Source organism: Protopterus annectens, chromosome 3.part1, assembly GCF_019279795.1.
Source record: "Protopterus annectens isolate FY-2018-M chromosome 3.part1, PAN1.0, whole genome shotgun sequence".
NCBI lineage: Eukaryota > Metazoa > Chordata > Ceratodontiformes > Protopteridae > Protopterus > Protopterus annectens.
The window spans coordinates 1,240,554,946-1,240,580,701 of record NC_056732.1 but is presented as its reverse complement, the minus strand read 5'-3'; the positions used below and the strand labels follow the sequence as shown (position 1 = coordinate 1,240,580,701).

Below are 25,756 nucleotides of genomic sequence, written 5' to 3'. Positions count from 1 at the left end.
GAATCAAGCAATTTAGCCTTGATGTCATCAGGGAGAGCCTGGAGGAGCAGCCAAAAGTACCTCCTCATCACAGAAAATAACAAGGCATCTGAGAAGCAGTACTCAAAAGGGAACAGAAGTGTGTGTGCTACAATCAGGCATAGTGGTCTGTTTGCCTTAAGTTTAGTCAGAAGAGCTAGCACATACCTGGTCATATGGATATGGCAGTTAATAGCTTAGAAAGCTAAAACAGCAGAAGTGTACACTTTTTTCCCATACTTGCCCAATGCACGACTGTCCTTATCAGAAAGTACAAGCTTAGAAGAGGACAACACATTTAGATGTTTACCAGTAGCCAGAGAAATGACAGCTGGTTCAGAAGAAAGACTCGTACAAAAAAGGAGCTTCAGGACCTTATAGAACCTGTCAGGCTTTTTGGAAGCAGGAGGTTGGGAATCAGGGGCTTGAGAAGCTGGAGAGAGTCCAGAAGGGAATCCAATACTGGAGTGGCTGCAGAAGGTCTGAGAGAATCTATTTGCAAGACTTCATAGTACCTTTTTTGAATGTCAGACACTTGGGAACTATGCCACTTAGTGTTCGACCATATGAAATGCAGTGTCCCGAAAGGATAATTCTTCCATAGGGGAACCAGGGGATAGTGAACCTTCCTCTTCAGATGCCAGGGCAAGAGGAGAATGGATATGGGAGGAGTATAACAATGACTAAATCCCCACATCCTCAGAAGAATCAGATTCTCTAGGAGGCACTGAAGGGGTAGAGGACTAAAGAACAGAAGCAGAACAGATAAGCCCTAAAGGGGGCTTCAAATCCATAAGGGCACTGACAAGCCATTGAGTTAAATAGTGCAGTCTTGGTGGCATCCTTAGCTCTAGGGGGGGTCACATGTCTAGTCTTCTGTTTCTTTTTTAAACGAACATCAGCTCTAACCAGACTAGGACGTTTAGAGCCCTGCCTAGAGTCAAGTGAGGGTACCAGGCACCTATTCCCTCAAGTATCTGGAGAATCCCCCTGAGCCTCTCTGATATAATCAGTCGTGGTTTACCCCCTTAACATCTACAGCAGACATAGGTACACAGCTTTGGCGGTCATGTGGGTATGCAACCCTGTGTCGGCCTTGTACTCTGTCTCAACACAGAACTTACACAGATACTGGACTGTCTTCTGGTTATACATCCGACCTGACAGAAATGTCTAGAGGACTCTGGACAGCAACAGAGTCAGAACAGGCCTTTTTAGCTTTTTTTTTGCAGAGGTGGCTAAACACTGGGGAGGGTGGATTTTGAGGCCACAGTATTCAGCATCAACTGTTTCAACCATTGGCTCTCCAGGTAAATAGAAAGGGATGATAGATGACTGCAGACACACAAACACCTGGCAGATCTTACACTGGGTGAAGTTGTGTGTTGCACCTAAACAAAAAAGGCATTTTTATTTTTAAGGGGAATCTGCCCCCCACAGTTCACATTTCTCCTTCCTGGATAACATATAAAAGGCAAATGTAGAGGAGGAAAGAAAAAGGAAGAAGAAACCCCAATGGGGCACTTATCTTTAGCAGGCTTGGTAGCTAAACCAACTGGACAAATGTCTTGCAGAAAGAATTCAATGTAGCATATGGACTAGCGGCAAAGTTGTTTTGAGGATTAGACACAGATACATCATATATGTAAGCCTACGCCTTGGACGTAGGACATCCATCAAATGGACAGCATCTGGAAGGTATAAAGACTTTGGTATGCTGGCCAGATGTTCAGCTATCCTAGGCAGGACATCACGGATGTAAAGAATAACAGTGACAAGGAAAGATAGTACAAGGTATTCATAATATTTTTCACAAAGAATTGTGAAGATATTGGCAGGAGTTGTAGCTTTAGACTAATATGGATTTGTTGAAGATATCAGCTCTTATGTTTTAAAAAGATGCCACACAATAGTAATAAACTGATGTGAAATGTATTAAATGCTGAAAAAAAATTGGTACAAACTTATGGAGAAAGCACTGGAGAGATTTGGTGTGGTTTTCCACAAGAATGGGTCATACTGATAATGAACATTTACAAAAAATGTGCACAAAGGCAAAGCTAAAATGTGGAGCTGAATTTCTCAGATCACTCACTCTCACTTTTATCGGCACTGTATTTAGAGTGACTGGCAAAGGCCACTGGACAGCCTAACACTAAAGTAAACAAGTGGAGAAATGTAAGTGAAAAAGATTGCTTCCTTTTACAGATGCTATAATTTTGTGTCCCCAACCCTGAAGTAGAATTAAATATATCTGACAATTTGAAATACTTTGCTAGCATAGCAGGATAAAAAATAAATGAAGCAAAAGTAAAATCAATTGCAATGAATTACATCCCATCTTATGATGCAGTTCAGAAGTTTCCCTTTTTGTGGAAACAAGAACAAAAATTAGATATTTGGTGGTTTTGTTAAAACAAGATGCAGAACAAACAGCTAAGGAAACGTGGAAGGAAAATAGTCAAAACAATTCTAAAGATTAGATAGCGAAAATTACTCATGAATCTGAATTACAAAACAAGAGCAATTAAAATGTTTTTGGAAGCATTCGTTTTACATGTAGCTTAAGTATAGGTATATCAACCAAAACAACTTGTACAGGAAAAAAAATACAAAAGTAAGATTAAAGAATTCATTTGGTAAAGTAAGAGTGCAATGGGAAAGTGAGTGACACTGCCAAAGAAGCGATGAGGCATAGATCACCGGATCTGAAAGTACACTACAAGGCTACATACAGCTTAGATCACATCATCTAATCCAAGATTCCGAATATATGCCTGAATGGAAAGGTGTGCTACGGATAATACATGCTGGGTCTAATACAGCTCCCTCTACAGGCATGTGGGTAGGATATAGGACAACTGGACAGAATGTTGTGTGGTGCCACATATGTATACAAAACTATTAAAGAGATAAGGTCAGACTCTGCACAAATAGAATTATTCCTATGCGATATACCACACTGAAAAATAAGCAGAGAGTTTAGGATAGTCTGGTGGGAATATGGAAAACATAAAAACAGACAACACAAGTCAGCAGATGTCGAAAACAGATGAGATCATTAAGTGAGAAGCTAAATAAGTATTTGGATCAATTATCATATACAGGTCTTATCTCAGAATAATCATATACATGTCTTATATCAGAAATAAAGAAACATATTAAAAATATTGGAGAAAAGTCACCCTAAACCACAGATGGTAGACTTTATAATTAGAGTAAGAACAGATGTGATGGTGTATAAAAGTTATATACAGTGCATGCAAGACTATGCTAATCAAAGCACATCATAGTATAAAATTAAAAACATCTTGGAGTGGGAAATTACAAAGGGCTATATTTGCTAATTAATGGAGAGAGTTCTCATCCTTAGATATGCAACTAAATCAAAGACAGTTTAGAATTTTTGCATGGAAACACTTGCATACATTTTTTTACTACAGTACGATTTTAAAAAATGTTCTTGGGTACAAGAGGAAACTGTTGGTATTTTAACAGCTAAGAGAAGGGAATTTGGGAACATGCTTTTTGGGAATGTTCTGCATTGACTCAGTATGAGCAGGAAAGTACAGTTTTGTACCTACCATAAATGTAGATGTCCGATAGGAATGCATCTGCAGTCCTTACAAATGGGTTGTCCTGTCGTCAGGCAGCCCTTCGGTCGGCCGGATTCCAAAGTCTGGGTCTGGCCTCGGCTGGTGTCGCACTTCACCAGACGTCATAGCTGCAGTTATTCGGGTATAAAGGTATCAGCCGACGCCATTTTCCTCAGTGTTTCTTGCCCCAGATGCCAGGTGCCCGCTTGGAAGGCTAAATTTGGATAAATGCCAATGATTCCAAATAGTAGAGAGCAAACACAAAAATAAGCATGTATGTACATATATACAAACAAATACACCATAATAGATTCCCCCAGCTAGCTATAAGATGGGCAAATACCCTAGGAGCACCACAGAGGGGAAGGCGGGTGGGTAATCCTGACTGCAGATGCATTCCTATCGGACATCTACATTTATGGTAGGTACAAAACTGTACTATGTCCTTCAAGGATGCATCTGCAGTCCTTACAAAGGGTAGAATACCATAGCCAAACTGGGGGAGGTGGACAAATAAAGTTATGGTGTAGTTAGGATCCCTTGCAAAACAGCAGTGGTAAAGCCTGCTCGGGATCTAGAGTATAAAGGTAAATTATAATGCTTGGCAAATGTATGCACGGAGCTCCAAGTAGCAGCTTCTAAAATGTCCTTGGTAGCCACTCCTCGTAAGAAGGCTGTGGTAGTGGCTGTTGCCCTTGTAGAGTGAGGCCTGATGTTCTCTGGAGTTTTCTTTCCATGGTAGGAGTAACAAAATCTAATGCAATTTCCTATCCACTTGGAGATTGTCTGTTTTGAAATTACTTTTCCTTCCCTTCCTGTTGCATATGCTACCAGTAGCTGGTCAGTTTTTCTATTGCCCTTGGTCCTGTCCAGGTAGTAGCGTAATTGTCTATGTACATCCAAGGTATGTAGCAGTCTTTCTCCCCTGTTCTGTGGGTTAGGGAAGAATATAGGTAGGTGGATAGCCTGATTTAAAGAAACTCTGGAAACCACCTTAGGCATAAAGGAAGGATTTGTTCTCATGGACACTCTATCTTGATGGAAGATCAGGAAGGGTTGCACTGCCATTAATGCCTGAAGTTCAGATACCCTTCTTGCTGAAGTGATTGCCAGCAGGAAAGCAGTCTTCCATGATAAGTATTGCAATTCCGCTGTTGCTGCTGGTTCGAAAGGAGGAAGTGTCAATTTTTCTAGCACAAAGTTCAAGTCCCATGCTGGTAATGGTGGCTTCCTAGGAGGCTTTACATTTTTAATTCCTCTCAGAAACTGTCTGAGCAGATGATGTGAGAAGACAGGAGGATCCAAGTCGTATTCTGCTGAAATAGCTGATGCATGAATCTTGATGGAGGAATAGGACAGGCCTGTGTGGAAGAGCTCTGCCAAGTATCCCAGAATGTTGGCTATGTTTACCAGTGACACATCATCTCCTTTTTCAGTACTCCAAATGAGATATCTTTTCCATTTTGCTGAATAATTTTTTCTTGTTGAGGGTCTGCGAGCCTCAAGGATAATGTCTTTAACCCTTTGGGATAAATTTGGGTTAATTGGTCTTATGCAATGTTCCAGGCAGTCAGCTGCAGAGTTTTCAGGTTTGGATGCAGATTGTTGTAGTTGTTCTGTGTTAACAGCAAGGGAACCAGGGGTAGTGGCCATATTTGTTCCCGAGACATGCTCCTCAGTAATGGGTACCAATGTTGCCTTGGCCAGTCTGGAGCTATCAGAATGATCCTTGGACGGTCCTCTTTGATCTTCAATAGCACTTTGTGCATCAAAGGAAGTGATGGGAATGCATATGCTGTCAGGTTTTTCCATCTGAAGGATAGGGAGTCCACCTTCCAAGCAAGCGGGTGGTACGCCCTTGTGCAGAATTTCTTTAGTTGGTGATTGCGTGGGGATGCAAATAAGTCTATTTCTGGGAGTCCCCATTTTCTTGTAATGGTTTTGAAGATGTCCGGATGCAGCATCCATTCGTGGGCATCCGTGGTAGTCCTGCTCAAAATGTCTGCTAGGATGTTTTCTTTTCCTGGTACAAAAATTGCTTTTAACTGTATGTTGTAGCTCAGGGCCACATTCCAGAGATCCAGTGCCATCCGGCAAAGAGGATACGAGTGTGTGCCTCCCTGTTTGTTGATGTACCACATAACTGTGGTGTTGTCTGTCCTTATCATCAATAGACCTTGCTGAAGGAATGGTCTTAATGCCTGAATTGCCAGTTTTACTGCCAGCATTTCCTTTAGATTTATGTGTAGGTGCAGCTGGTTTTGAGACCATAAGCCTTGTATGCACTTGTCCAGCATGTGTGCCCCCCAACTGAGGTCTGAGGCATGTCGTGATGGTTTGGCTTGGTTGAGTACTGTGAAAAGGCAATCCTGTGTTTGATTGACAAGCCTGAGCCCACCATAGGAATTCTTGCTTCAGGCATGGAATAATGGGAATCTGGGTTTCCAAGCTGTGCTTGTGTTGAGACCATAAATTCCTTAGGTACCACTGTAGTTTTCTCATATGCAGTCTGGCATGAGGAACCAATATTATGCAGGATGCCATGAAGCCCAAGGCTTGCAGAACTTTTCTTGCTGTCAGATGGTTCTGTTTTGTTAAGGCCAAGAAGTAGAGAGGTAGCTGCTCCTGTTTTTCTACTGTTAGGAATGCCATTTGCCTTGATGTGTCCAACTCTGCACCCAAAAAGGTTATTCTCTGGGATGGTATCAGTCTTGACTTTTTTATATTGACTGTGTATCCCAGGGCTTGTAGCAGATAAATGACCCTTTGTAAATCTTCTGCTAGCTTGCTTTTGTTGTCCGCTTGCAACAGGCAGTCGTCCAGGTATGGGTAGATTTGGAGTCCGTGAAGCCTGCAATGAGCAATTACTGATGCCAGGCATTTCGTGAACACTCTGGGCGCAGTACATAAGCCAAAGGGCAATGCTGAGAATTGATAATGCTCTGATCCTGCAAGAAATCTGAGGTATCTTCTGCAGTTTGGTCGTATGGGGACGTGCAGGTATGCCTCCTTGAGATCTAGAGTCACCAGCCAAGACTCCTTGCCCAGCATGGGAAGAAGCTGCTGTAGGGTCAGCATTTTGAATTTTGGAACAATGAGGAGTGTGTTTAAAGCGGACAAGTCGAGAATAGGTCTCCATTTGCCTTCTTTTCTTGGTACCAGGAAGAGTCTGGAGTAAAATCCCTTCCCTTGCTCCATAGATGGTACCTTTTCTACAGCTCTCATCCTTAATAATTGGGATATTTGTTTTAGTGCCTCTGTCTTTTGATTTGGAGGTAGGTTTGGCATTCCTCTCTTCCCTGGTAGAGTATGGAAGTGAAACCTGTAACCTTGGTCTATTATCTGTAAAATCCACTTGTCTCTTGTGATGTAATGCCAGTTTGTCGTAAATAAGGCTAGCTTCCCGCCTAAGGGTGCTTGCAGTTGTTCCCTGGTAGGCGGTGCCAGAGCCAAGTCACTGTGATTGACCTGTAGTTGTGGTGGTGGCTGTGTCTGTGCCTCGCTGGTTGTTGCCCTGCCACTGACGTCCTCTATAAGCACCCCTGGATTGGCCTCTGCCTCTTGAACGCCTATTCCTGCCTCTCTGAGTTCTGGAGGAGTCTGGAAAGGACCAATTCTTGGAGGGCCAATTCCTGCTAAACCTCAGAGGTTGGACCTGTAAGAAATCTTTTACTGTTTGGACAGATTTTGCCTTCTCTTCCATCTTCTTCAGTACTTGTTGTGCAGGAGAGCCAAACAAATTGATCTTATCCATAGGAGCATCTAATAGTTTTGATTTGACATGGTCTGGTAAGGCCTGTTCTTTTAGCCATGCATGCCTTCTGATGACTGTGCCAGTCATGGCTGATCTAAAGGAAGCCTCCAGTGCATCATAGCCGCATTTTAGGGAATGGTTACTGACTTGTTGAATGTTATGTACCATTTCCTGCACATATTTTTGTCTACTGTTTCATCTGAGGACACTTTTTGGTTAACTGATCTAGCAAAAATTCTTGATACTGCATCATGTGAAATTGACAGTTCAAGGCCCTAGCTGAAAGAGTAGCAGAAGTGTAAACTTTTTTACCCCATCTCTCTAAGGATCTGGATTCCCTATCAGAGGGGAGGGGGCTTTTGGCAGAGGTGGCTGCTACAGCCTTAGGTCCTTGGGAGATAGTCTCTGGATCTGCAAGGGGAGCCTTATACAAGTGGTAATGTGTGTCCGGGACCCTGTAGTATCTATCGGGCTTAACAGGGGCCGGAGGCAGAGAATCAGGAGCAGTACAAGCATCATTAAATGCATCATCTACAACAGAAAGAACTGGAGGTATGGCTAAAGGCCTATGTTGTGGTAAATGCAGAAAAGTTCTCAGCCTTTTTCTGGAATCTGAAAAATCCTGGCCCTGCCACTGAAATTGTTCCCTCATAGCATGCAGGGTTTCCCCAAAGGAAAATTCCTCAGGCGGAGAGGCAGAAGGAATGGACTCTCACCACCAGAGTCTTCTTAAGGGGAGTGGGGGGGCCTCTAGGGTCTGTATCATTTGAGTCATCAGAGGAATCATCTGTAGACACTGGCTCAGGGGGCTCTGCTCTAGGCCTCTTCTCTGGAGGTGGGTGAGAGGCACTGTCTGGTTGAGGTTGGGATCCTCGGATTAAAGAAATGAGATCCTCTGCTAAACTAAGCATTTGTGAACTAGAGCTAGGCCTGTGAGAGGGGGGCTTAGCAGGCACAGATTTAGTAGTTTTAGCTGCTTTAGCCCTGGCAAAGGCCTTAATGGACATGGCTGCAGGTGGCCTAGCAGCTCCACGTGCAGGGGTTGAAATATCCAAGGGAATAGTGTCTGATAATTCCTGAGAAACTGTAACAGCAGGTGGGATATCAGAAGCAGATTCCACGAGGTTGGAAGAGGCCTCGGCAGAAGGAAAGTTTTCGGCTGAAGGAGGAACCGCTTGCTCGGTTTCAGCCAAAACAGAGACACTTGCAGTTGGCTTAACCGCGGTTTCGGCCAAAACCGCGGACCGCGAGTGTCGGTCCTTTTTTTTGCGTTTTTTAGATATTTGCGAAGTCGGAGGATCCGACGGCATAATATAAGCAAAATCGGAGCCGAAAAACTCCTCAGCAAACTCCGACCGACGTCTAAGCGTCCGCCGGTTAAAAGAAGCACAGGCTAGACAAGCTGCGACGTCGTGGTCTGGGCCTAGACAAGGTAAGCAGTAAGAGTGGAAATCTTTATGAGGTATTTGTTTCCCACAAGTTAAACAGTTATTCACTTTTTCTGACATCGGCTGAGGCAAGAAAGAGTCCCCAACGGGGTACTTAGCTTTTTAGAAGTCTTCGAAGTAGTATTCGGTAGTAGTAATCTCTGGTTCTGACCGACCGGCACTTGCGAACAGCTTCTGCTTCCGGCGCCACGCGGCAAGAAAGACTGAGGAAAATGGCGTCGGCTGATGCCTTTATACCCGAATAACTGCAGCTATGACGTCGGGTGAAGTGCGACACCAGCCGAGGCCAGACCCAGACTTTGGAATCCGGCCGACCGAAGGGCTGCCTGACGACAGGACAACCCATTTGTAAGGACTGCAGATGCATCCTTGAAGGACATTTGTGTAATATACTTATTTGTAGAGTAATTTAATTTAGAGCCAATTTAACAGCGGTGGTTTAAAATAAAAGATGAAAGCATTGTGTTTTTTTACATTAATAGCAGAAAAGAAAGGTGTAACAAAATGGAAATTAAATAAAAGACATTAGCAAGAGAGTTAAAAAAAATGCTCATTGACGTTAAATATGGAACTCCTGTTCAGGATCAGAGATGAAAAGTTTGAAAAATAAATTATCTTTATGGGATTCAGCAGGGACTAAAGATCTTGAGCAAAATACTGGCAAACAATGAACTATTAACTCGTGAGCCTAAGTGACATGCAATAAGAAAGAAATGTTTAAATATTGAGGTTAGAATGAAAGACTGTTTAATAGAAAAGAAAATATAAAGGTAAATGAATACTTGATTGCTGTGTAAAGGAAAAAATAAATGAGACAATCACAATTACTTTTAAGTTGCAATACGAATATATTGAATACATTGGGAGAAATGACTAAATGTTTTAACTTTCTTAATATACATAGATAACTGAAAAGCCAAGTTTGAAATACAATGCAACATGTAAACACTGACTTTGTTTAATTGTACTGTACAAGACTTATGATGGCACCATTATTCAGTGCAAGAAGATTAAGTGCACCATGCACAAGGGCTGCACAGTTTGTATTACTTGGCATTGACATGTTTGCTTATTTTTGCAATAAAAATTGCTTTGTTTAAAAAATAAATAAATAAAAACTAATATATAGATTCCAAAGAGGAAATGGTGAATAGACTGGTGGCAATGGAGGAAATGTGACTCAGAAAAAAGTCTTATAAACAGAGAAGACAGGTTTTGCACCTACTTGAAAGCTATACATAGCTGCTACATGGACTTCAATGGAAGAATAGCCAAGACTAAAAATTAAAAATCTGGGATAAATACTCAAGGAACAATAAATAATCTATCCTTGGCAAAAGCTCAAGGGATGAAATGTGCCCATATAAAAGTCTTTCGTGTGCTAAATCTCAGGCCAGGTGTAGGGATCTGGATCCTCCCCGTCCAGTGTATGAAGGGTCCCTGGGCCTCATTCAAAATGAAGAATCCAAGCAGACAATCTGAGGTACTGAAGGTGCAAGGTGAGGTGTGCCAGAAAGATGAGATGGAGCAGTCTTCAAACAAAGAGGACTGGTCTGTGAGAGGAGACCAAAGCAAGAACCACCACACTTTTTATTTTTTCAAAGGTGGACTATGAGGATTAATTCAGCTTTGCAATTCTTGGCTTTCACTAGCAATACTGGAATAAGAAAGAAATGGGGGAAGACACAAGTCCTGGGGGCAACTTCTGAATGACTTTACACATTTCTGGGAATAACAAAAAAGTTGCTGTATTTGTAGCTGGCCAAGGACACGTCACACAAAGGCTTCCATCAGCAAGGAAACTGCGTGTATTACTGACCAAGTTGGAGACAGTTCATGTGGTATAAGACTGACTGATGGATGGCTAGGTAGCTGCCTTGCTCCAGAATGCGAGATAAAAATCCAGGGCTGATAAAGGCTCACTCCAATAGTCTCATGGTCTCCTAAGCACAGGGGAGAGCAATGAGACCCCCCCCCCCCAATTCTTTATGTACCTTACCACTGCCATGTTGTTGGTGTGGATGGCAACTGCATCAGAATGAAGTTATTTGAATGCTGACATGCAGAATGGCCATTTTAACCAACCATGTGCCTTGGGCAGTCTGCTCCAAATAACACCTCACCATGACCAAATGCACCTGTGGTCAGTCACCAGTGAAACAGGGGTCTTGAAATGACCTGCCAAGAGAAATACTGAATACTTTAGTCTGCCATACCAGATGATATTTGCACTTATTGAATATCCTGATTTGAGCATCATGCAAGTCTGAAACTGTCCAACTTTGAAGGTTCACTGCAGATCCTTTATGTAACAGTAAGTCACCACGGACAATGTCAACGTTATTAGTCCCATTGTTCTAAGGCAGACAGCAGCTATAACAGAATCCTTCTGAATCAGTTACATTACGCTTGACTGAAAGGGAGAAATCTTGTGGAAGGAAAGCCCTCTAAGCAGGATCCAGCATGTGCCTATGAAATTATAAAAAGCATAGGCATCAGTTGTGATTTAATAAAATTCACTGTTATTCACAAGGACTGGAACAACTGAAGATGACACGGTCCATAATTCTTTTTGCTAGAAAATGAATGTCCACTTAAAATACCCTGGAGCCTGACAGCCACTCCCACCACACAAATTAATTTGAACACCCTGGGGGCTATAGTAATATCAGATGGTAATGTCCAGAAGTAAATTACTGTCTCTTCTGCAGAAGTAAAGGAATCTTCTGGCAATCTTGATGTACAGGTATACATTCAAAATGTCTGCAGTCTCCTTTAGACACACAGGAAAGACTGCACCATTACACCACACAAAAGGCTATTTTGGTATATACTGAGTTAAGGCCACAAAGACTGAGAACGGGCCTGGTATCTTCATTCTTCTTGGGAAATAAAATGAACCAGAAGTTTAAAAAAAACAAAACAAAAAAAAAAACTGTCCCTATCTAGTCTGGTAGGTCCTTCTGGAAAGCTTGCTTTGCGAGTAGGCTTGGTGGCCCCGATTTATTGCCTTTTGACAGGGTGAGATTTCTGAGACAAAAAGAGACCATAGCATGGGGAGAATTCTGAAAGGCATTCAACAGATTCTAGATATGTCCACTACAGACATGTAGATGGGCAGTCACTATACCAGGTGGGGCGACAATCAGCCCCCCCTACTGCTTCCAGAGGGGCGCAAGACCTCATGAGGCACAGTGCTTCCTTCTGGAAGAAGGTCTCCAGTATCCCCGCTTATTGGGATAAAAACGTACTCCTTGCCTGAACAGACTGTTCTGGAAACCTCTGCCTCCTCTGCAGATCTTAGCAGATCTCTAATTTGACTGTTGGGAATGTCTAAATCAAAGCAGACACATGCTCTACTGATAAAATGTCCCTAAACTTGCTGTCATCAGACAGAAGGCTTTGAAAATTAGCCACCAGTATTCATCACAGTCTAGAGTGGAACAGTCTTCTGTTGAATCCAAGTGCTTTCTCTTGGGAGGGGTGGCATAGAGTTAAGAACTTAACATAAGTGTGGGCTGCACAAGTACATTTGCTGCTGCAGGCCTCACATTTGGGATATCCTCTCTACAGTTAGCCTGCAGTTGGCTGACTTGCAGAGCTTGACTCACCTCCAGAGGAATGGCAAATAGACTTTCACCAAGGGTACAAGTACGTTGGTGGTATAAATGATGCAACAGCCAATATCTTCAGATCTCTGTCTCCATAAAGGCTAGATAAAAGGCTACAGCACCAGATCCTCAGAAGACCAGACAGTACAGCCCAAACTGCTCCAGGTCCATTCCAGTAGACCCCAACCCACCCTTCAGGGGTGCAGACAAACAAAAGGAGAGAGAGGCCCAGTGAAAAGGTCAGAGGGAAAATAAGTAAATGGGGGTAAATAAGAACCAGGGAGCCATCCAACCCAAGGGTCAAAAGAAACAAGTCAAGAGAAAGACATTGGGAAGAAGGGAGGGCGCTGGACTGCAACAGTGAATTTACCGAACATCTACATTTACAGTGAGTTTCCTATCATAACTGTACAACATTCTTTGTAATATTCATTGTTACAGTGCTCACATTTGGAAAGACTCCCAAAGCATAATGCTCTTGAGAGGAGGAAAACATTAATTTGGAAATAATGCTCTGGAGGTGGCAGAAGCAAATCTTGCTCTGGCTATAGATGCTGTCTGTAGATTTTAGAGTTTGAAGTACATCTGTACAGATGACCAGGTGGGTACTTCTAGTATACCTCAAGTAGTAACCCTGCTAAGGAAATTGTGGTGGCAAGCAGTGCCTCTGGCTGAATGGCCCCTAATCTGGAAAGGGGTAGGTTTGCCATGGTTAAGAGTAACAAAAAAGAAATGCAATGAGCCAGCCATTTAAAGTTTGTTAAAAATTCTGCTCTCTTTCCCCTTTTACATAACAGACAAATAGCTAATCGGTCTTTCTGATTCATCTTGTGTAAATAGAATCTCAGCTGCCTATGCACAGTTCCATCATCTGAATTCTGAGACTTTGTGGAGAAAACTGGTAACTGAATACTCTGGTTAAAGATAATTTCAAATACCACTTTAGGCACAAACATTGGCACACTGATGCTCTATCTTGGTCAAAGACAAGGAAAGGCTCTCTGCATATCAAGGTTTGATTTCAAGAAATCCATCTGGCTGAAGTAATAGCTATCCAAAACAGGTAATGAATGGAGGAAGCAGCATCTAGATCAAAAGATCTAGCCCACAGCTAAGATCTCATGGCAGATCAATGTTTTGTTCTTAACTGTCTGAGATGAACAATCCTCTTGAGGAGCTGTTTAACTGAGGGTATGAAGTACAATGGGGGAGATGATATAGAACAGTCTGGAACAGCAGCAGCATGCATTTTTATAGTGATGAGAGCTAAACCAGCTTTGAAAAAGCCTCACAAATATTGCAGGATCACAAACACTTCAGCTATCTTTGATGCAAGTTCCTTGGATAGGAACCAGATTTTTTTTTTTTTATTTATTTAGCAAGGTATGAGTTTTGTGTACTATATATCCTAGCCTTCTTCATAATAATTAGCATGTTCACAGTACACTTGTGCCTAACTGGAACCAGAATAAGATCATTCAAGCTATCAGAGTGGCCAGGTATATCAGAGAACCCCTGTTTGAAGGAGGTCCACATTATGAGGCAACATTTTGCATTGTCCCGTTGACAATCTACTCAGGAGAGTGAGCCAGTGCTGTATTTACCAGAGGGCTGCTACTAGGATTACTTTTGGTCTTACCCTGTTGATTTTTATCAGTAACCTACAGATCAGTTTGGGAGAAGGCATCTGTTTTCCATGCGTCGGGAGTTACTATTCTGCCATAGAACATTCTCTCTTTTTTTCAGATGAGACAAACATTCTCTCTCTCTGAACATCACACAACCTGATCAGATACAGAAAAATGTCTGTTTAGCATTCATTCATGAAGGCCTGCTTAGAATCGGATCGGTGTCTGCTAAAACATTTGCTGTGAGGGAATAAAAGCTGCAGTCAGTTTTGCACACGGCTCGCTCTCGGGCCTCACATGGCTAGTCTGTAAAGCTGACATGGAGTTCCTCCATGACAGTTTAAACACTTAACAGTTGTACTGCCTGTTTTCAGCTCGAGAGCCCCCTGCTGTGCAGTAGTATTGAAGGCTTTCAGGACAAGAACAGACATCTCTAGGATAGCTTTGTGTGTTTTCTTTACTTTGTCCTCTCAATGATTTGTACCTGAGGGGCTTCCAAGTGAACCCCTAGGCCAGGTCTGAGAAATCCATAGGCAGAGTCAGAGTCCTAGCAAACAGGGGCACCCTGAAATGCACTGCTGAATCTATAAAGAGCTCCCCCATCTTTATGTAGGGAAAATGAGCAATTCTGATTTGGAAAAGATAGCCATGCTAACATCTGTTTCATGGGTACATCTAAAGTCATCTTGTGTACAAGGGTACTAGGTGGATCACTATAATTCAAGATGCCATGATGGCTGTCAGCCTGAGAAACTTTCTGGCAGTTATCTGTCTGTTGCAGAATGTTTTGAAGTGTTGGGCCATACAGGCCCGATTTGTCCTGAGGAAGGAAGGCTCTGCTCTGGGTGGTGTCCAAATATGCCCCTAAAAATATAGTTTCTCAAAGGGGATCAAACAGGATTTTTACTTATTATAATAATATACTTATTGGCTATGAACCCTTGGTTACTGAAGCAAGCCAGAGTGAAACCCAGAGCCTGAAGGATGATGCCACATTGAGACTCTTGCCAGGATCAGCAATCATCCAGGTGGAAGCTTGCCTGTTGCATCCTTTTTCCTGCAAAATGCAATCACTGAAGTCAGACATTTTGTATAAGCAGTGAACAGGTCAAACAGTAAGGAAGTGAAATGAAAGTTCTCTACCTCTGCAGTAAGTCCTTGGTACTTTGCATTTTCTGGCAATAGGAATATGGAGATAAGCATCCTTCAAATCTAGCATTACCATGAATATGTTTGCTCTGCTTACAGTCTTAAGACGGCTGATCATTCTAAGGTTAGAAGCCTTGAGGAACGAGTAAGAGGATGTGTAAAAAGGGTCTCCATGAACTCTCATTTCTTTGAAGTAGGAAGACTCTGGAACCGTTTTCTACAACTCCTAAATGAGTCATGCCTAGAACAACTAATGATATGACAGTTGATCTTTGGGTGCTGGAGGCATGCCACTTAACTTCAATATGTCTACTATAAGTCCACTGATCTTGTCCGATTCTTCCCCAGTTTCTTACAAAGGATTTTTTTCTGAGGGGAGAAGCAGAGCAGGTAAAGTGGGGCAGATAGCTGGGAAAGAGGCAGACTAGCTGATTTATGGTTGATCTCTCTGGTTGCCATGGCCCTGAGGTTCCCAACTTATCTTTTGGTCCAACTGCCATTTCTTTTTATATTTCCCCTTGTTTCTTTTGTCTAGTTTAACACTGCCTTATTTAGAGTGAAGCAGCCAAGTCTTTGCTGGGAAGCTCACAATACACACTGGAACCGGGGTCTGAAAAACTTGACTTGCAGACTGGATATTTTTTTCCTTCTCCTCCAGTTAAAAATATTGTGAGAATGGGGACTAAACAGGAGATCTTTGTTCAAAGGGACTTGAGCATCTGTTTCCACATTGCCCTGCAGGGACACAATCCTAAGCCAGGCATGTCTTTGCGTCACAGATCTAGTAGCTGCTGATCTACATGTTACAGCTACACTATCACAGACATTGACACTAAGAATGCTTAGCCACCAGAAATGAGAGGTCATACAGATGCAATATCTCTTGATTCAGATCTTTGTCTTCAAACCCCTTTGCCTTGGCCTTCATTTTTTAGATTACTAGTAGTTAAACATGTTGAACTGGCATTGTAAGCCTGTGAAAAGAAAGGTAGCATAGGTGTTTACTTTTCCCTTTCCAAACAGTTGAGTGGTCTGCTTTCTTATCATTGGGAACATGACCCCTTGCTGGAGAAGAGTTACCTCCCTTGCTAGGATCCAGACACATCACATCTGAATCCACCAAGTGGTCCTTATAAAATATGCGTGGGAGTCCTTGACACTATAGAACCAGTCAGGCTTCCTAAGAGCAAGAGAAAGGGAGGGCAAGCTCCAGCAATGCATTGTCTTACACAGCATCAAGAGCTGGAGGGAGTGTTATAGATCAGGTACAGGCAAGTCTCTGGAAAACCTTCACTCTGTAAAAGGTGTCCCACAAGAAAAAGTCCTCTGGCAAAGAAGCAGAAGACAGACAGGTTTTGGTATCAGTTTTCAGTACATGGAATCTGGCCTACATACGCCATTTCATCAGCTGTGGGTATCAAAATCTCTTTGCACATGACCCACCCCTCTCTTCTTAGAAAGGGCCCCAGACAAATCACATGTTCAAATCTGGCATCTTACTCATGAAAAAAAAAAAAGAAACTATTCAGCAAGCTTGGCAAAGGGCTATGGAAGCTTGGGAAGTTGAGTGAAAAGAGGCAGGAGCTAGACTAGTCTGAGGCACACCGCCAATCAATGATTTGCGTTTCATAGCTTTGTGCCTCACAAACTCGGAAACTGTCATCTTGAAAGGCCTTGAGTCTACACAGTGGGGAATGGAGACCTCAGTGCAGTCACCAGGGATCTCATCTACAAGACTACTGGGAATCCTACCTTTACCTTCTGATGTCACAATTCAGGGCTCCAATGCCAAAGGGCCTTCAATCTCAAGAAACATATTCGGTGCTTCAGTCCAGAAGGGCATGTGAAAAATCAATGGTGTGGGCACCTGAACAGTGGTCACATCACAGTCCTCAGTCAAGACCGGCACTCTGGACTAGGGGCTGCAAATGTGCCTAATTCCCTCTGCTGTTAGACCCAGTGAAACCAAAGTCATCTGAAATGCAATATTTCTTGATGCGTCTCTCTAGTCTCTGCTTTTTTTTTCTTAGGCAGTAGGGTCCTGAAGACTTTGGTGGACACTGTTGGCATAAAATGAGACACACCCCTTTTTGGTTGCAGACTCCTGAAGAGAGAGGCACCTTCAGCAGATTATTCTCAGTCAGGATGAACTATTGCACTCAAGAGTCCACATTCTACTTTCAGCCAAAGTAGGACAAACACAACGTAAATCTTTGTGGGCGATTTGCCTGCTACACACTACATAGCTAACTTTTAGCACACACTTCTCAGAACTAGTGTCAGTATCAGACATTAACCAAAAAATCAGACAAGATGAAAAAGTTTCCCTATGTGACACTTATTTTGTTGCAGGATGTTGGTCATCTGATGGACTGAATGCTGACAATAAAATATGGCTGTACACTGTATGGCAAGATAGATTTGAAGATGGTACTGACACCCCTGTCGACAGGCCACTGGCTGAAGCTCTGGAAATCGGGTGGCGATTGACAACCTGTAGACAAGATATCCCAATATAGGAGGACTGTAACAGTGAGCATCATGATAAACATCAGCATACTCAAACACCCTGTGAAAAATCACACCAGTGACATAGCCCTGCTCAGGAAGGGGGAGGGTGTATGGCAGAACAGCTGAATAATGTTCTTGGGCCAATAACTGAATCATTAAAGGGGGGCCTATGCAATGAAGCCTGCATTACAGGTGCCAAAACAGGCAATAGCACCAAACTTGAAGAAACCATTAACCTAGAGCACTCAAAACCAATCACCAAATACCAAAGGTTAAAGCTGAACATGTCATCCATCCTCTGGATCGAGGGGTCAACCTTAACCTTTGAGATAGAAGCAGTCAGACACCCTAGTCAAGGTTACAGGTCTTGATACCAAACATGAATGGGTCAAGGATGGGTCCCAGCAGACGGGACTAGACATTAATGGAAGTTCTGACGGGAAACAGACAATGACTGAGAACATGTCAAATGACCCCAAAACAAGTTGTCAATGTCAATGAAGGTTCATAGGTGGGTACTAGGCTAATGGCCCTGGAGCCTTTACAAGCCTAGCCCATAGGATTACCCTGGCATCATGCTACCCAACCTTAGTTCCCAGTGCCTCTGAGTACAGCCACTGGAGTGATCCCCAGGGTGAATTTTCTATTTCCCATCTACTCATCAAGATTTCTCTTGAAGAGGGCCAGTGAGGTGCTCTGTTTGACATGTATGGGAAGTCTATTCCATGGTATGGGCAGTCTCTGGGTTATGAACCTGTCCCTCCAGCACATTGTTGATTGTGGTAATGAGGTTGAGGTCTCAAGAGCGTGTGGTGCAGAGGGATTGGGATTTCTTTAGATGTAGCATTTCTAACAGAGCTGGTTCAGGCAAGGCTTTGTAAGTCAAGCAAAGATCGCCTTTAAGTAGGCGATATGAGACGGAGAATAGCTGGGAGTTTTTTTGAGTCTGTCCATATAGAACAAGTGTTTAAGGCTTATGATCCTCTTTGTGAGGTACGTTTGTGGCCTTCTCCAGTCATTGCAGGTGTCTAGTGAGGTACATGCCAAATGGGGCATTGTACTCGATGACTGGCCTAATGAGGGAAGTGTAGAAGGAGACAATGACCTCTTTCTTCCTGGAGATGCAAAACCCTTAGTGATGAGATGTCCCACATAGGACTTTCTGACCACAGTGGCTATGTGGTGGTCAAAAGAGAGGTTGCTGTCCACCTGTGTTCCTAGATCTCTTATAATGTCTTCTGTGTTCAGTGGACTACCATCGATGTGGTAATTCATGGGAACTGGGTTTTTCCCAAAGGGGATGGTGACATTTTTTGGCATTCAGCTTAAAGTCATGGTTCTGACACCAGTCGGTCTCAATGAAGCCTTTCTGTAGAATGTCAACATCACTTGGTGAGTTAATAATGGCTCCTAACTTGCAATTGTCTGCAAACTTGGTCAGCCAGAGTCCCTTCGTGTTGGCCTGATCTTCAGAGAAATAGATACCAAACAGAAGAGGACCCAGGAGCGATCCCTGTGGAGCGATCTCTGTGGGACTCCACTCGATTCCTGGAATCAGCTACTTTCATTAACAACTCTGTGGTGTGGAATGTCACACCTCTGACTGCCTGTACATATTTTGCATCCCTGAGCATTTTCGGACAATAAAAATCATAAGATAAACAAATGTAAATATTTTGTGAAAAATAAAGGCTCTTAAAACTGTACAAATAGCAATGTTATCAGTAAGAAGTATTATTTTACAGTGCTAGTAGTCAGTGATTCATAAATGCATCATAATGCACACAAATAAAAAATTATATTTTGTAAACACAATTTTTCACATCTTGAAAACTGCATAATCTAAGACATATATTGTTAGAACATTTTTGTTAACCAGACATAAGCATTCACGTGTCAATTGGAAATTCCTCTAAGTGCATGATTATCGAGATATTTGCAGAAATATGAGAACATATGCTTAATTGTATAATTAGCAAAACAAATATTGGATATCTCAAGATGTGCAAATTATAGTGCAAATATCAAAGACAGTTTTCTTCAACATTGAAGGTTTTATTTAATGTCATGCAACAGTTTGAGTCATGCAGTTTTTGAAGTATTAAGGACACATGGAAATATTGCTTATTTTCATAATTACTAGAAAACTAGCAATATTTCCAGTACAGTGTGATACAAACCAGTGCCGACTGTGAATTATCCTGTCTTCCACACTGGAGTTTCACACCATACACCTCAGTAACACATAGGTCTCTCATTTATGAAAATAGAAGCATAAATTTGAAAATGGCAAACAAAGATCAACTTCTCCACTGCAGGGCATCCTAGAGTAACTATCTTAGGGTCATTTTGTTAATTCCTTGGCCTTTCTAATACTGCCTATTTAGTCACTTAGTTAAAGAACCCAGATGCAAATTCTGGATGCCCGATGAAAACTAAGGTAGGCCTACCACATTCTCTTACAGTGCATCTTGATGGAGACTGACCTGTGCAATGCGTATGCTCAAATAATTAGTAACAAGAACAATGCTAGAAATCTCAGGCTTACAATTTTTAGTACTGGCGCCATGTCCTTACATCTTGATTTATCTTGCCTGAAACCTTGGCTGAGTGGGGAAGCCCTGCAAGAACAGAAAGCAGCAGGGATAACCTGGAGAACTCCAAACTGGTTTGACATTTCTATCAGTGTAGAAGGATTGAAACCTGCACAATTAATACCATATTCTGAAAAAAATGCCCTTCCCCTAAATATCTAACATCCTAACATGTTTAATCCTAAGCCAGAATCTTTTCTCCACAAGACTGCAAGTGCAGTTTCTTATGACAGAAGCCAAGAAAACTGCAAGCGACAATCTCACAACTCATATAACATTGTGGCAGACTGAAAAGGGGAAGGGAGCCTAACTGTCACAGCTACAGTTCCAACGGAAAAAAAGTCACACAAACAGAGAAAGGAATGATGCGACCTGCAAGAATTCTAGAAACAATCTACATAATGTGATCATAAATCAGAAAAAAACATTTTACAAAATCAGAAACTAGATTGATAGCTTGCGGATGTTGGTTGATATGATTAAAGATCTGGAGTGTGATCATTAGGTGTTAAGTATTGTGGGTAAAAGCAGAGGAACTAAGATAAGCGGGGAAACATTCAAGTGCTGGGCTATGTTCTAGCAGTCCTAGACTTAGTGAAGACAGCCATGAAACTGATACGTGGCTTATCTGCACTGAAACAAATCAGAACCCACTCACCTTTACGGATAATCGAAGAACAGAGTAACATCTCTCTCTTTTTAAGGAATAGGAATATTATGACACACACTACAAATGGTATAACTCTGTAATAACAGCCATGTGTTACATTTTCCTTGCAATTTACTCCATCCAGAATTGACTATCATTCCAAGCAAGTTTCCTTAGCTGAGTGGGAACTAATAGACAGCTTTCAAGATTAAGCAGTGTAACTCAACTTATTTTCTTCTTTGAAAACTAGCTTAAGAATTCACTTCCTTCCTTATTGATACTTCCTGCTCAAGAGAGCCTTTTCCTGTAATTTCCCAGTGTCTGCATTTCTAAATCAGTGTGCACACATCTGAAATGCTTAGTTTTTCTTGTGTATTCATTAGTTGTACAGTTGCCCAGACTCTAGTTCCTCTAGCAGTTCTTCACACTGCTCTGGTAACCAACATGTTTATGTGTAGTTCCTTGGCTAATGTTTTCCGTACTTTCAAATTACAGTTCTGTAGATTCAATAAAATTCTATGCAATCTTATGTGTTGTGCAAATATTTTTCATTGTGTGTTGAGCTCTACTTTTATCCAACTTTTTTGGAATAGGCATGTGCTGGAATATCTCCACTATTGCTAACAGCTTCTTTTCAATCACAGCGTTTTTTTTTAATTTAATTTATAGAGGCTAGACCCACAGACAACTGGTTAATTGAAATATATGAGTAATGTGAAACATTCTCCTTATAACACGTACTTATTACCTTGGCTCTATTTGCTTGTTGAGGACACCTAGGACTCTCCACTCTCGTAAGTACCTTTTCAAAGACCTATGCATACTTTAAGAAAAAGTGAATCATTTGCACTGCAAGCTTTTTATATGACATTCTCATACCAAACAGACTATGAATAAATCATCACAGTCACACAGGATATCACTGCATCTGCACAGCAACTAAAATGTCACTGTGATTTTGTGGACTGGTCCTCTAAAAATACAAGCTTTGCTATTACACTGGAAATTCATTTTACCATTCCTAGACACCTCATAAACTACACTGCCTAAAACACTGATCAAGCACTAAGTCAGAACTTCATTTTATAATCCCAAATCAGCAGTTTTGATGCAATGGTCTTAACCAGTGTTCAGAATATATTAGGAATGTGCACACACCAGTCTTCAGTTACTAAGCCCCAAATGTTTAAAAACATTTTCTTGTAAAATATTAAACTCTGTGTCTGTGGCTGGTTAAATTCTGCATCCTAACCATCAATCATCAGTACTTCTTTCAGACAATCTAACTTGCATTCCTGCCAATGCCTCAGATATATTTTCAAATTTCACTTTATCAAGTCTATTGACATCTACAATACCAAGTATTTATTTTCATATTTGTTTTCAACATTACAATTTCTTTTGTACAGACTAGTGGGTTATGTCAATTTCTGGGGGGAGCCGGATAAGTGTCACAATTTGTGTGTTATGGTCCATCACACTGTCTTATTAATGGTTATAGTAAAAAACAGGTGCTAGACTCTCCCAAAGGAGAATGGGTGTTGAAGAAAAAGTATGAATCAATATTATGGTGCTGAAATTTAAGGGCTGTAGAATACATCTATAAAGATTATGTTAAAACTATGATATAATACACAGTTATATAGGGTTGAATACATAGGAAAAAATGTTTTAGTGTTTTTGAGTAGTATTGTACGTTTTGAAATGTTCAATAAAAAATATAACATTTTGTTTGAACGCACTTGTTTCTGATTTTACATGTTCTGCGGTGGTGGTGCTGCGGTAGCGTTGTCGCCTCATAGCAAGACATTGCCCTGTTCGATTCTCAGCTAGAGCATCTTCTGTGTGGAGGCATACGTGAATGGGGCGTGCCTTCGTTGAAGGTTGTGCGTCAGGGCTGGTAACCCGGTACGTAAAAATCCACTACCAATCATTAGCGGACTGGAGTTCTGCTGTGGCGACCCCTAACTGGGAAAAGCCGAAAGAGACAAACAAAAAAATTGCCTTTTTCTAGAAGGAATTCAGCAGATAAAAAGCAGGACTGTGGTTGTGTTTGACGTGATCCTATGCAGAAACAGGAAAAAAAGTAGGTTTATGATGAGTACTTAAAGGAATCGGTCTTCATCTTTGATCCTCACCTGACTGTTTTCTAAACATACTTTTACAACACATCCTGCCTTTCTCATTTTGTCTTACTATGACGCACTTTCCTCATTTCCTTTTCACCAATTTGTTAACTGTGCACTACTAATTTCACTTGGTTTACACAGCTTCTGATGCACTACTCATTATGTGTGCTTTAAAACACACAGCTTCTGATGAGGTTAGATTCCATTTCACTCAACAGCGTCTCTTACCGCTATTACAGAATCATGCAACTCAAAAAACAAGTCACTGAACTTCTATAGCTCAGTAATGCAAGAACATGTGGTTAACTACAGGACATTGCACTTCTGCAAACAGTGAAACAGCAAGTCCTTTCTGGTCTCACATTACTGACATTTTCTTTAAATACACCCGTTTTGTCCTTTTCCTCTTCAAGGAAAGGAAGAGTTAAATGCCTTCATGGCTCATTTCCCAGCAACATGCAGGAAATGTTGCACACTGGAACTTTTCAGGTCTTTCAGCTTACCCACATGCTGTAAGGAATATTTTAAATTTTTTAATCAAAAGTTTCTGGTTTTCAGTCAAATTTCCTGCTAGTGAAGTTATTCTTGGGAAGGGAGAGTAAAGCTGAGCTACATTTCCATGATAATTCTACCATGGTTGCAAACACAGTCACTTGAAAGCAAAAGCAATATTTCTTCATTACTACAAATATTATTTACATTATTTCTGGCAGATACTTTTCACCACTCTGACATGTCATGCTAGGAGGCTTAAATCATACACACAGACTAGGTGGATCTTGTCTACCTTCAATGCAGATTTACATTCCAATTGTAAACGAGAACCGAATGAGCTATGGATCATGACATGCAGATCCCAGTACTAGCTCGTTAGACTTGGTACACTCATGTTTCTTACTGTCTATTAACCTTACAAATAAAGGGATACATACTACACCATAAATGGTGAATTTGGAAAATGAATCAGACAAGGGCTTATACATATGGGTTTGAATTCCTTACCTTTCCTTTTGTACTCCTGCCTGGAGAAATTCAAGTGATCCCTCAAGCTGATGTTACAACAAGTCCATTAATCACCATGTGCTTGGTGCTGATAAGGCTCAAGCTTCTCTCACTGAGGTCATGCTCTAGGTAACTCGCATTCTAGCATCACTTCAGGAACTAGGGACAACACATATGCTTGGAATGTTTAAGATTAGTAGGAATTAAATGTGCATAAGCAGCCAGAAAGAACCATGGCTCTTTGAAGGCCACATGCATTATACATGGACAAAAAGGGGGAATGTGAACCCCAAGTGCAAGAATTTTGCATTTCAACAGCAAATGGACGCTGCACCCTATAGATGTACTCAGATGTTTCAAGCACTACAGAACACCCTTAGTATGGCTTAATATGATTCTTCTACGCCATTTTTTGCATACTGCTCAACATACAAGCCACTTGAGTGCAATGAGCTTTAATCAACAGAACAGAAAACAAGTAAATAACGAGTTCATTTTCCTGACTGAAATAAAATCGACAAACATGAAATGTTATGAATGTCTGCACTGAACCCCAAAAAATACTCAAATATGTATGCACCTGTAATACATTTTTGTAGGTTACATACCTTTGTTTGAAGAGCCTGCATAGATTTTTCAAATGTTTTGGGAAGTGCCCTTTGGTGGTTGCACAGAATGGCAACAGCTCTATTTGCTCGGTTATATGACAAGATTTTTGCCGCTACATTATCTTCACCTGGAGGTAGGCAAAACAGAAAAACAGAAGGTAGAAATTCAGCTAGTTGCACACATTTTTTTCAGAATTTGTTTAAAATAATACAATTTAAATAATATAAATTATTAGACATCATGAAACAATTCAGAGATAAGATGTAAAAAAAAAAAAAAAAAGGGGGGTTGAAAACAAACAGCTATACCCAAAGCTGCCGAAAAACATGCTATTTACAACTGATCTTCAAAAATATTAATTATTCTAAAAATACTATTTTAAAAATACTACCACCATGTACTGAGATTTAATTCAGTAAGAATCAGTTGGTTACAACAATCTGACAGCCAACAGTGATTACCATAAACGTGTTACCCTGAAATACATAATGTGCAGATTTAGACTCAAGATCCAGGTTTCTGGTTTAAAGTCTAGAACCTGATGAAGAAAAGGCAAATATCTTTGACTGTAGACCAAACATTGACATACACACCCACCATTCATGGAAGCACATTTATTTATTTTATTTTACATTTGTTAACCGGGGGTGTCTGAGCCGAAAAGGCCCTTTTTCAGCAGAGGCCCAGGGAGAAAAGCTCCACAAAGAAAAATTACAGACACATTTAGTTATTTAGACATAATCAGTATACACACAAATTACAAGAGACATGTTTTTACAGTGGTATGCAGCACAAACAAACAGTTACAGTGGAGAGAACAATCAAAAAAGATATTAATTTTAAAAATAAAGGTAAGTAATAGATTTGTGGTGTACAGCTGAACTTTGGAATGTAGGTAGAATACATACATAGTACACAGGTACAGTACATACATTGTAGATTAGCCAGTGTTTGTGAGTAAGATTGAAAACTATTATAAATTGCTCTAGATTTAGTATGCATATGTTATCCGCTTTCACTAGCCTGGGGAGCAATCATGGCACTGCCAACTTTGCTTG

At 41.3% G+C, this 25,756-nt stretch overlaps 1 protein-coding gene across 1 annotated transcript in view; it reads right to left on the bottom strand.

Moving 5' to 3' along the window:
- Positions 1-25,756, bottom strand: part of LOC122797765 (DNA topoisomerase 1-like) — a 420,608-nt gene that overhangs the window by 138,257 nt on the left and 256,595 nt on the right. The window contains exon 5 of the mRNA XM_044066287.1: positions 24,698-24,825. Coding sequence (XP_043922222.1) covers positions 24,698-24,825 — 128 coding nt within the window. The remainder of the gene's footprint in view (positions 1-24,697; positions 24,826-25,756) is intronic.